Source organism: Schistocerca nitens, chromosome 9 (assembly GCF_023898315.1).
Source record: "Schistocerca nitens isolate TAMUIC-IGC-003100 chromosome 9, iqSchNite1.1, whole genome shotgun sequence".
In the NCBI taxonomy this organism is placed as follows: domain Eukaryota; kingdom Metazoa; phylum Arthropoda; class Insecta; order Orthoptera; family Acrididae; genus Schistocerca; species Schistocerca nitens.
The window spans coordinates 261,047,451-261,060,977 of NC_064622.1; the positions used below are offsets into that span (position 1 = coordinate 261,047,451).

General features: G+C 43.2%; 1 protein-coding gene across 1 annotated transcript in view; it reads right to left on the reverse strand.

Annotated features, from left to right (window-relative positions):
- LOC126203833 (transient receptor potential channel pyrexia-like) overlaps window positions 1–8,949 on the reverse strand; it is a 281,000-nt gene extending 272,051 nt beyond the window's left edge. The window contains exon 1 of the mRNA XM_049938202.1: window positions 8,649–8,949. Coding sequence (XP_049794159.1) covers window positions 8,649–8,706 — 58 coding nt within the window. The 5' untranslated portion in view covers window positions 8,707–8,949. The remainder of the gene's footprint in view (window positions 1–8,648) is intronic.
- Window positions 8,950–13,527: the final 4,578 nt, after the last annotated feature.

The following is a 13,527-nucleotide window of genomic DNA, read 5'->3' on the forward strand; positions in this document are numbered from 1 at the left end:
AGAAAATACAACATTACTTGATTCAGAATAGAAATATACACAAAACATAAAATTTTCTAAACCTCTGCGTTGATGATCAGGTATTTCTAGCTGGAGGTAAGGACGAAGGTACAAGTTACGAAAGCTGAAGGCGGACACGAAGAAGTGATACAGACATTTAACACTCAGCAACTAAATATTTAGCATTGGATGATAAAAATGTAGAAGAACTAGGCACTGAACTGGCTAAAGCCACAGGATGTGATCCTTTCAGATATTTCGGAATATCGTTGTCATCCAGTAGCAGAAGCACAGTTAATAAAAGTAACAAGAGAGGCTAGGGAAAAGAGCAAAAAAACAACTCAATTCTACTCTTTGATGAACAATATAACAAATATAACGGTACAAACCATACATAACTCTAACGTCGAGAGAATTGCTACATGTGGCACATAGCTGAGAGAGTTAAATAGGAGGCAGAGAGAGAGAGAGAGAGAGAGAGAGAGAGAGAGAGAGAGACCGTTGACAATGGAAACAAATGGACTTTCGGAGAAGAAGCTGTGACATTTCGACGATGTAATCTTATAATACGGCGAATATTACAATATGACAGATTATGTTAGCCGGCAAGACAACAACGAAGGCAGCTGAAACAAAACAGCTATTGTGCGGCTCTGCCAGCTAAAAAGGATGGATGGCGAAAAGTATCCAAAACGAATTAAGAAAAGGACTCCACAAAACAGAAGGAGTAGAGAACACCAACCTAACTCCAACCTATAACATAGAAGGAAGTTAGTACTTTTTGCTGATGATACAAATATAGTAATCACATCCAAGAAGCAAAACTCAGCTGAGGAAATTGCAAATAATGTCTTTCAGAAAATTATTAAGTGGTTCTCTGCAATTGGGCTCTCATTAAATTTTGAGAAGGCACAGTTTATACAATTCTGTACAGTAAATGACAAATATAGACTATGCACGGAAGTCTGTTGCTAAGGTAGAATACTCAAAATTTCTGGGTGTGTGCATTGATGAGAAATTGAATTGAAAGAAACACATCGATGATCTGCTGAAACGGTTAGGTTCAGCTGCTTATGCTAGTAGGGTTATTGCAAATTTTGGTGATAAACATATCATACTATGCCTGTTTTCATTCACTGTTTTCATATGGCATCATAATTTAGGGCAATTCGTCATTAAAAGAGAAAATATTCATTGCAACAAAGCGTGTAATCAGAATAACAGCTGGAGCCCACCCAAGATCACCTTGCAGATATTTATTTAAGGAACTCGGGATATTCACAGTACATTCGCAATACATATATTCACTTATTAAATTTGTCATTAATAACCCATCCCAGTTCAAAAATTACAGCCAAGTGCATAGCTACAACACTAAAAGAAAGGATGATATTCACTATTCTGGATTATATCTCACTTTGGCACAGAAAGGGGTGAATTATGCTGCCACAAAAATCTTTGGTCATTTGCCAAATAGTATAAAAAGTCTGACAGATAGCCAACCAACATTTAAAAGCAAATTAAAAGAATTTCTGAAAGACGACGCCTTCTACTCAGTAGATGAATTCTTAGATATGAAGTAGTAACAGGAAAAAAAAGAAAAAAAGAAAAAATTAATTAATTAATTATTTTGTGTAAAGAAAACTTATATTAAAGTGACACGTTCCATATCATTACGAAAAGTCGTATTCATGATCTATGGAACAAGGATTAATGTATGTATAAAATACTCATGATCCTCTGACATTGTGATCAAAATATGATACTTTCAGGCAAAAAATTTCCTCTCATCAGTTATATAAGACACACAATTTCAAGTAACTATAGATCTACGACCTTTAAGGTGGCTCATATATGACGCTTTCTTAAACTTGTTACAATCTTTATCGGCTATCTCTCAGTTTGCTTCGTTTCCATGTGAAAATGATGTGTGTGAAATTTGAACTCAGTAAGGTAACGAGAAGGGTTACCCTTGGACGTTCAGAATTGTAAAACGCAGATTAAAGTGAGCCTTGAATTAAATGTTCATAGCGATGTTGAATTTCTGCCTTTCTTAGCAGTTAGCACCAGTGTTGGTCATGCGTATACAGGACGCAGCACCACGCCGAGACTAGGACCGGCTGTGTGTGACAGTGGAGAGCGAGTCGTTGGTGCTGACGAGGGGGCCGTACGGACTTGCCCTCACCAATTTGATTCATGTTGACAGGTTGTGTAAAGCATGATTAGGACTCCAACTTATATAAAGAGGAAGGCACAACTCCCAAACATTTTCGAGAAAATCGAGTTTGAAAGTCTTGGGCATGCGTATATATACTATTGTGTGGTCGCTTCTCTGGCACCTCTAAAGTGTATCCATGCACGAAGAACCGTTCAAACTTAGGCGCAAGGGAAAATGACTATCTGATGAAAATTACCAACTTCAGAATTAACAGGCATCACGACTCGACTTATGGAAAGTACGTCAACGAGGGGCCAGCAATAAGTAATGAATCATAATTTTTTCTCAGCAAATTTCTGTAGCTGTGGGACATCGTGGAATATTCCCGAAGTTCCGGTAGGTGGCGGCGCTATGCATAGCCTTCAAAATGGTGCCTGTAACGGAAGTATGTTCCAAGCAGTATAGTATTGTTATGAGATGTGTGCTACTGCTGCGGTACTTTTTGGATATTGCGATCAGGGCTAATATTTTATTACTTTCAGTCTTTCTCGTCAATCTTTTACAGCCAACGTAATTGTTTATGGTATATTGTTTGGTGTATTCCCTGTTGTAAAGTTAAAGGCATTCTTAGGGGTAGAGGATTTCACTATTTGCTATGTTATGCTAGATACTAAGTTTGCAGTTTCTAATTTGGACGATGGCTGTCTTACTTATGTTTACCCTATATATGTGCTCAAATTAGCGATTCGGATAGTGACCGGGCCAAATGTTTCACGAAATAAGCGTCAAATGAAAAAAAACTTGTCTAGCTTGAAAGGGGAAACCAGATGGCGCTATGGTTGGCCCGCTAGATGGCGCTGCCATAGGTCAAACGGATATCAACTGCGTTTTTTTTTTTAATAGGAACCCCCATTTTTTATTACATATTCGTGTAGTACGTAAAGAAATATGAATGTTTTAGTTGGACCATTTTTTTCCCTTTGTGACAGATGACGCTGTAATAGTCACAAACGTATAAGTACGTGGTATCACGTAACATTCCGCCAGTGCGAACGGTATTTGCTTCGTGATACATTACCCGTGTTAAAATGGACCGTTCACCAATCGCGGAAAAGGTCGATATCGTGTTGATGTATGGCTATTGTGATCAAAATGGCCAACGGGCGTGTGCTATATATGCTGCTCGGTATCCTGGACGACATCATCCAAGTGTCCGGACTGTTCGTCGGATAGTTACGTTATTTAAGGAAACAGGAAGTGTTCAGCCGCATGTGAAACGTCAACCACGACCTGCAACAAATGATGATGCCCAAGTAGGTGTTTTAGCTGCTGTCGCGGCTAATCCACACATCAGTAGCAGACAAATTACGCGAGAATCGGGAATCTCAAAAACGTCGGTGTTGAGAATGCTACATCTACATCGATTGCACCCGTACCATATTTTTATGCACCAGGAATTGCATGGCGACGACTTGGAACGTCATGTACAGTTCTGCCACTGGGCACAAGAGAAATTACGGGTCGATGACAGATTGTTTGCACGCGTTCTATTTAGCCACGAAGCGTCATTCACCAACAGCAGTAACGTAAACCGGCATAATATGCACTATTGGGCAACGGAAAATCCACGATGGCTGTGACAAGTGGAACATCAACCACCTTGGCGGGTTAATGCACGGTGCGGCATTATGGGAGGAAGGATAATTGGCCCCCATTTTATCGATGGCAATCTAAATGGTGCAATGCATGCTGATTTCCTGCGTAATCTTCTACCGATATTACTACAAGATGTATCACTGCATGACAGAATGGCGATGTACTTCCAACATGATGGATGTCCGGCACATAGCTCGCGTGCGATTGAAGCGGTTTTGAATAGCATATTTCATGACAGGTGGATTGATCGTCGAAGCACCATACCATGGCCCGCACGTTCACCGGATCTAACGTCCCCGGATTTCTCTCTGTGGGGAAAGTTGAAGGTTATTTGCGATCGTGATCCACCGACAACGACTGACAACATGCGTCAGCGCACTGTCAATGCATGTGCGAACATTACGGAAGGCGAACTACTCGCTGTTGAGAGGAATGTCGTTACACGTATTGCCAAATGCATTGAGGTTGACGGACATCATTTTTAGCATTTATTACATTAATGCGGTATTTACAGGTAATCACGCTGTAACTGTGGTGTCACCGCCAGACACCACACTTGCTAGGTGGTAGCTTTAAATCGGCCGCGGTCCATTAGTATACGTCGGACCCGCGTGTCGCCACTGTCAGTGATAGCAGACCGAGTGCCACCACACGGCAGGTCTAGAGAGACGTCCTGGCACTCGCCCCAGTTGTACAGCCGACGTTCATAGCAATGGTTCACTGACAAATACGCTCTCATTTGCCGAGACGATAGTTATCATAGCCTACAGCTACATTTGCTACGACCTAGCATGGCGCCGTATTCAATTGATATTGAGATTCTATTAATGTATCATCAAGAGCGATGTTCTATAAATGTGGATTAAAGTTAAGTATTCCAGAAGCTACGTACTTTTCTTTATAGCATTCATTACGTATCCTGTTTCAGACCTCACGCCAGCCTGCGTGAGTTTAAGCGCGTGCCTTTCGGCTTCCTCTCATTGTGTCTAGGCTGTCTTGTCTAGACACAACAGTAACAGTATGCGTTCTCAGAAATGATAAGTTCACAAAGGTACATGTATCACATTGGATAACCGAAATAAAATGTTCAAATTTACCTACGTTCTGAATTTTAATTTAAAAAACCTACCTGTTACCAACTGTTGGTCTAAAATTGTGAGCCATATGTTTATGACTATTATAGCGACATCTATCACAAAGCGAAAAAAGTGATCCAACTAAAACATTCATATTTCTTTACGTACTACACGAATATGTAACAAAAAATGGGGGGGGGTTCTATTTTTAAAAAAACGCAGTTGATATCCGTTTGACCTATCGCAGCGCCATCTAGCGGACCAACCATAGCGCCATCTGGTTTCCCCCTTCAAGCTAGACAAGTTTCGTTCTTTGTAGTGTTTTCATTTGACGCTTATTTCGTGAGATATTTGGCCTCGTCACGATCAATGGACCATCATATATACACTCCTGGAAATTGAAATAAGAACACCGTGAATTCATTGTCCCAGGAAGGGGAAACTTTATTGACACATTCCTGGGGTCAGATACATCACATGATCACACTGACAGAACCACAGGCACATAGACACAGGCAACAGAGCATGCACAATGTCGGCACTAGTACAGTGTATATCCACCTTTCGCAGCAATGCAGGCTGCTATTCTCCTATGGAGACGATCGTAGAGATGCTGGATGTAGTCCTGTGGAACGGCTTGCCATGCCATTTCCACCTGGCGCCTCAGTTGGACCAGCGTTCGTGCCGGACGTGCAGACCGCGTGAGACGACGCTTCATCCAGTCCCAAACATGTTCAATGGGGGACAGATCCGGAGATCTTGCTGGCCAGGGTAGTTGACTTACACCTTCTAGAGCACGTTGGGTGGCACGGGATACATGCGGACGTGCATTGTCCTGTTGGAACAGCAAGTTCCCTTGCCGGTCTAGGAATGGTAGAACGATGGGTTCGATGACGGTTTGGATGTACCGTGCACTATTCAGTGTCCCCTCGACGATCACCAGTGGTGTACGGCCAGTGTAGTAGATCGCTCCCCACACCATGATGCCGGGTGTTGGCCCTGTGTGCCTCTGTCGTATGCAGTCCTGATTGTGGCGCTCACCTGCACGGCGCCAAACACGCATACGACCATCATTGGCACCAAGGCAGAAGCGACTCTCATCGCTGAAGACGACACGTCTCCATTCGTCCGTTTCTTACGCCACGAAATAAAACTATCGATGTCGTAAAATATTACTTTGTGTTTAAAATTGCATCGTGCTGTAAACAAATGTACTTATTTCAATTTTGCCAAAATAAAAATAAGTGCACTCTGTATTGAATGATGCAGTTATTAACCTTTATTAAAACTGCTTAAAATAAAATATTATTTTTGCATGACAAGTTCATTCATCTCCTAATAAATCCAGGTTATTTATTTTCGCTTCTGAGCTGAAAGCATTCCAAGTTCACAGATCACATTGTGCGAGTGACCAGATGGTTCAGAAAAAAGCAAAGCCGTTCCTTTTTACGACCAAATCCAGACCACGTGGTCTTTCAATTTTGTGGAAGAGTACCATTCGTAGCAGATACAATGAATTCTTCAGTTCGTTTATGGTCGAAAATCTCTGTATTCGAGAATTACTCGCATCAAATAAATGGAACAAACTGCAATCATTCATACAATTGTTAATCCTTTTCTTTTGCAATTTGCGGGCGTTAATAAACCTGTGGGTCAAAGTGCTATATTGGCTCTGCGGGAAATTACGATTAATGGGGTAAAAAGACGATTTTCGTCGCGCCAATCGAGAAACTGCATACCAAAATTAGATTTTTATCGACAGCGCAACCGGCAGGTTTGGTTAGCGTTTGCACTTATTTTCAAGGAAGAATTTCTCGCTTTGTTTTCATATTTTTGTTCACCCCCCTCCTGTAGGGTTAACTGATCCACCTGTCCCACGCCCATAACTTAACAAACTACTGTGTGGCACCCGATGAAACAGCTATGGGTCTCCGAAACAAGTTGTCCATTATAAGAACGTCATTCACAGCTGAATCAGATTTTCAATCTAATCAATATGATCCTCAGCTGCGGTTGTTCTTCAAATAAGACTTGGATACTAAACGTTGTAGAGATGCTCCGTATAATTATATATAGGTTATTTGTCGATAATATGGCATTATCGAACACCTTATTGTACGGAAATCTAAGCCGACGAAATCTAGCTGTTTACTTGCACCTAGTGTTTGCAAGGCGTTATGTATATTCACATCCACATACTGTGAAAGCCACCGTATGGTGCGTAGCGGAAGGGACGCTGTATCACTATCAGTCATTTCCTTCCTTGTTTCACTCCCAAATAGAGCAAGGGAAAACCGACTGCCTATATCCCTGAGTATGATCTTCGTGCTCTTTACGCAAAATATATATTGATGTTAGTAGAATCGTTATGCAGCCAACTTCAAATGCCGGTTCTCTAAATTTTCTCAGTAGTGTTTCTCAAAATTAATGTCGCCTTTCCTCCAAGGATTCCCATATGAGTTCCCGACGCATCCCGTAATACTCGCGAGTTATTCGAGCTTACCGGTAGCAAACCTAGCAGCTCGCCTCTTCATTCCTTCGAAGTCTTCCTTTCATCCGACCTGGTGCGGATCCCAGACACTCGAGCAGTACTCAAGAATTGGTCGCTCTAGCGTCCTATATGAGGTGTCCTTTAGAGAAGAGCCACACTTTTCTAAAATTCTCCCTATAAACCGAATTCGACCATTAGCCTTCCCTACCGCAGTCCTCACATACTTTCCACTTCATATCATCACTAATGCTGTATCTGAACATTAAGGGTTTGTTTTTTTCTAAGCTGGCTTCTTTCCCCCTACAGTCATTCAACTTCGACACCATCCCATACACCACAGCATCATCAGCAAACAACTACAGACTGCAGAACCTGTCCACTGATCATTTATCTATGTAGAAAATAACAGCCGTCCTATCACATTTTCCTGAGGCACTCCTGACCATACCCTTATCTCTCATGAACACTCACCGCCAAGAGAACATACTGGGTTTTTAAACTTAAATTTATCCATATTATATGGATGATGTTTGAGGGCTGCGAATGTATTGTAAGATTTTTATGAAATCGTATATACTGCAACAATCCCTTGTTACTAATATTTCACAAGCACAACGCGTTTCGGCGGCATGCTGCCATCATCAGGTGCCTTTACAGTCACTTTTACATTGCAGATAAAATAAAGTGAGGTTAGTTTCCTTTGCTGTGTGTGTGTCACTGAGGTTATGTGTCGAAAAAGACGACTGTTCAGTAAGATATATCTGTTATGGTGTGTGTATTAAGTAATAGGCGTGATCAGCTCATTTTCTTAGTGCTTATCACTTAATGTACAGACCATAACCTATTTATCTTCCTGAATATACGTCTTTTTCGACATATAACCTCATTGGCAGACACAGCAAAGGAAATTAACCTCACTTCATTTTAACTACACTGTAAAAGTAACTGTAAATGCACCTGATGATGGCAGTATGCTGACGAAACGCGTCGTGCCAACAAAACACTAGTAACAAGTGACTGTTGCAGTGTATATTAATTCATAAACATACTGGTTTCTATTGCTTAAGAAGTAATAGAATACAGCAAGCTTTGTCCCTCACGAGTGTTGTTTCTTTTCTGAATACAGTGGCGCCAAGCACAAAGCGAGTCCAGCTTCTTTCCCTACAGCAGTTTTGCTATTGCTGTTACTTATATAGGACGGAAATCACGTGAGCCTAGCAGATTAGCTGAAAACGGGCTACACATATGCGACTCCAGGTGAGCTTACCTTGTCTGAACTGGGGCATAGACCGATGGACCGCCATATCGTTAGTAATGCTGTTCATGGCTGCAGAGTAGAATGTCCACCCTGGCGTGCGCTGTCATCCACGTAACTCTGTATCCACCCGCGAGTACTGACGACGATTCTCACTCCTCGCACAAGAAGCGCGCGTGGTCAGTCCGGCCGCACACCTTGCTGAATCCGGAACCCAGACCCCGTGGCGCCGTCTACACCTTGTCGCAACGCGGCCGGCCAGCGGATGAAAACAATGCCTCGGCAGATAAGCAGTTCCTTGCGCTCGACCGCAAGCGACTGCAGCCGCTCCGCTTTCGAGTCCAGCCGGAACTGAACGCGATATGTCGACCAGGATGTGGTTGATATGGCACACAGCGCGACGCCGTACATTTCTCTGGTCCAGCAGCACTACTAGGAACACGCGGCCCCAATATGGCGATTCTTGAAGTGATAAACCGTGTTGTGACCCCACATTCTCGAAATTTTCTGCTACTGCTGGTAACACTTCACCCCCAAGATATCAACACGGGTTGATAAGTGTCTAGTTATATTGACAAGGTATAATGCAGACTTTCAAGGCTGGTGTTTACATCAGATACAACTTCCGGGCCGAGAGCCCTTGGCCGAAGTATTAAACTATTCAATGACGTTTCGTCCATTTCTGTGGGAGAATTCGTACTTACTACACACACAACAAAAAGATTTGCATCACCTCGGTTCTGGAAGTTCCGGAACCTGTACAGAAAATTGGAATATAGATCAACATATCATTTCTGCCCTTTTTATTGCTCAAGAAAACCACACATTGCCTATTGTACCACCATACAGCGAGACCTTGAGGGGTGGTGGTCCAGATTGCTGTACACACCGGTACCTCCAACACCCAGTAGCACATCCTCTTACATTGATGCATGCGTGTATTCGCCGTGGCATACTATCCACAAGTCTATCCAGGCACTGTTAGTCCCACTCCTCAACGACGATTCGGCATGGATCCCTCAGAGTGGTTGGTGGGTCACGTTGTCCATAAACAGCCCTTTTCAATGTATCCCAGGCATGTACGATAGGGTTCACGTCTGGAGAACATGCTGGGCACTCTTAGTCGAGCGATGTCGTTATCCTGAAGGAAGTCATTCACAAGATGTGTATGATGGGGGCGCGAATTGTCGTCCATGAAGACGAATGCCTCGCCAATATGCTGCCGATATGGTTGCACTATCGGTCGGAAGATTGCATTCACGTATCGTACAGCCGTTACGGCGCCTTCCATAACCACCAGCGGCGTACGTCGGCCCCACATAATGCCACTCCAAAACAGCAGGGAACCTCCACCTTGCTACATTCGCTGGACAGTGACCGGGCTGCCTCCAAACACGTCTCAGACGATTATCTGATTGAAGGCATATGCGACACTCATCGGTGAAAAGAACGTGATGCCAATCTTGAGCGGTCCACTTGGCATGTTGTTAGGCCCATCTGTACCGCGCTGCATGGTGTCGTGGTTGCAAAGCTGGACCTCGCTATGGGTCGGGAGTGAAGTTACGCATCACACAGCCTATGGTTGCACGAAAAGCATTATTCAACATGGTGGCGTTGCTGCCAGGGTTCCTCCGAGCCATAATACGTAAGTAGTGGTCATCCACTGTAGTAGTACCCCTTGGGTGGCCTGAGCGAGGCAGGTCATCGACAGTTCCTGTCTTTCTGTATCTCCTCCATGTCCGAACAACATCACTTTTGTTCACTCCGAGACGCCCGGACACTTCCCTTGTTGAGAGCCCTTCCTGGCACAAAGTAACAATGCGGACGCGAACCGCGGTATTGACCGTCTGGTCATGGTTGAACTACAGACAACACGATCCGTGTACCTCCTTCCTGGTGGAATGACTGGAAGTGATCGGCTGTCGGACCCTCTCCGTCTAATAGGCGCTGCTCACACATGGTTGTTTGCACCTATGGGTGGGTTTAGTGACATCTCTGAACACCCAAAGGGACTGTGTCAGTGATACAATTTCCACAGTCAACGCCTATTTTCAGGAGTTCTGGGAACGGGGGTGATGCTAAACATTTTTGATGTGAGTATATCTGCCCGGTGACGTCGACCTTGATCAAGAATTCGGCTAACATTCGGCATTTCAACACGAATGGTAGTGGCCTCTATACAGCTTCATTGAGTCTAAAATTCTGGGCCTACTTGAGCATTCGAAGCAGCTACCGCCTCTCTGTAACATGTGCCTTCCAGTTCTGATCAATATAAACACCTAAGAATTTGAAATGTTCCGTTTCATTTAACCGTTTGCCCTCAAGCATTGTTTCTAATGGCGTAGTCTGCCCTTCTGCTGTACTGAACTGCCTGTATTGTGTTTTATCTAAATTTAGTGACGGTCTAATCAAAGTGAACTGGTTACTAATTTGCAAGAAACTATTATTTACACTTTCAAACACCTAAATTACTCCATTAGAATTAATGAATTAATTATACACTGATGTGACGAAAGTCATGAGATACCTTCTAATATCGTGTTGGATTTCCTTTTGTCCGGCGTAGAGCAATAACTCGACGTGGCATGGACTCAACAAATCTTTGGAAGTCCTCTGCGGAAATACTAAGCCATGACGCCACTACAGCTGTCTATAAGTGAGAAAGTGTTGCCAATGAAGGATATCGTAAACTAGTTGACCTCTTGATTATGTCCTATAAATGATGGAAGGCATTCGTGTCTATCTGGATGGCCAAGCCGGCCGCGGTGGTCTCGCGGTTCTAGGCGCGCAGTCAGAAACCGTGCGACTGCTACGGTCGCAGGTTCGAATCCCGCCCCGGGCATAGATGTGTGTGATGCCCTTAGGTTAGTTAGGTTTAAGTAGTTCTAAGTTCTAGGGGACTAATGACCACAGCAGTTGAGTCCCATAGTGCTCAGAGCCATTTGAACCATTTGGATGGTCAAATCATTCGCTCGAATCGTCCAGAATGTTCTTCAAACCAACCGCAAACAATTGCCGCCCAGTGACACAATCATCCATAAAAATTCTATCGTTGTTTGGAAACATGAAGTCCATTTCCAGTCAATGATCGATTCAGTCGGACCAGAGAACCCACAACCGACCCATGTTAACACAGCCCACACCATTACGGAACCACTACCAGCTAGCACAGTGCCCTGTTGGCAACTTGAGTCGTGGCATCGGGGAGGGGGTCTGCGTCACACTCAAACCCTACCAAGAGCTCTTACCAACTGACATCGGGACTCATCTGATCAGGCTATGGTCCTCTCAGTCGTCTAGGCACCAACCGATATGATCACGAGCCCATGAGAGGCGCTGAAGGCGATGTCGTGCTGTTAGCACAGGCACTCGCGTCGGTCGTATGCTGCCATAGCCTATTAGCGCCAACTTTCGCAGTACTGTCTCGACGAATACATTCGTCGTACGTCTCACATTGATTTCCGTGGTTATTTCGAGCTATGTTGCTTGTCTGATAGCACCGACAACTATACCCAAACTCGGCTGCTCGCGGCCGTTAAGTGAAGGCTGCGTTGTCCGAGGCGAGAGGTAATACTTGAAATTGTGTATTCTAGGCACATTCTTGACACTGTGGATCTCGAGATACTGAGTTCCCTAACGGTTTCTGAAGTGGAATGTCCAATGCGTCTAGCTCCAGCTACTATTTCGCTTTACTTCCCGTCGTGCGGCCATAAACACATCGGTAACATTTTCACATGAATACAAATGACAGCTCCGCCGATTTGCTGCCATTTTATACCCTGTATACGTGATACTAGGGCACCATCCGTATATGTGTGTATCGCTATCCCATGACTTTTGTCACCTCAGACCAAAACAGAACTATTTCTAATAATTTGCATCTCTTTGGTATCAGTCATATTTATTTATTTTGTATTTATTTCAGCGCACTGCAACGCGTTTCTAGCTTATTTTGTTCATCATCAGGCGTATATGTGTAAATGCGTTATTTAAATGGAAATTCTCTCACTCTAACTTAACCTAGAATTGTTCTAATAATGCAGTGGCTTTTGGGATATTTGGGGGACAGGGAGGGCAGTGGATGGCCAAAAATTGATGTTCAGTTTTGTCCTAGGCTTGTGTGGAACTCTGCCTCATTGTTTTGATTGATACCACAGCAATTTTGACGTCCAAAAGCTTCATCTGCATCGTTAGTATACTGGCGGAGCTGTTGTTGAACATTACACTATTGCACTTGATCAAACACTGTTTTGGCGTACTTTCACTGCACAGACGTTTCTCCACAGATGTAATCAGTATGCCTTAAATATAATATGGTGGTCTTGCAGCTTGTCGATCAGTATCGATGTTCGCGATCTTGACAGTGTGGTAGTCATTTGTTTCATACTAGGAGATCTTGAATCTGTTGCATTAGTACTGGTTTAAGTTTCTTGAAGAGTTTCGTGTTTATTATTTCTGTCAGAAATCTGGTGTTTTTATTATGAATGTAAATTTCCATGGCTTTAATGATACTCAGTCTTTTACTTCTCCTTTACCCTTTCTGTTTCTTAGATATATGATAGAACATCATTTATACATAACAAGAACGACAGCGGATCCATTATCGAATCTTGTGACGATTACCGCCATTATGAAGATGGTGTTTCATTAAGTAAGTCCCTGAGTTTCGTAACGCAACGTTTTGTATTCTTTAATTAGGATGGAAATCAGTTGCCAACAAAATATCTAACACCACTATGTTTGAGCTTACCTTGCAGAATACTATTAAGTGCACAATTAAATGCTTTTGACAAGTCACAGTAAATTCAAGTTGGCAGTATTTTGTCATTTAAATTCTGTATGATTCGTTTTGTGAACTGAAAGATGGCATTTTGTGTGGACTGAAATCCAA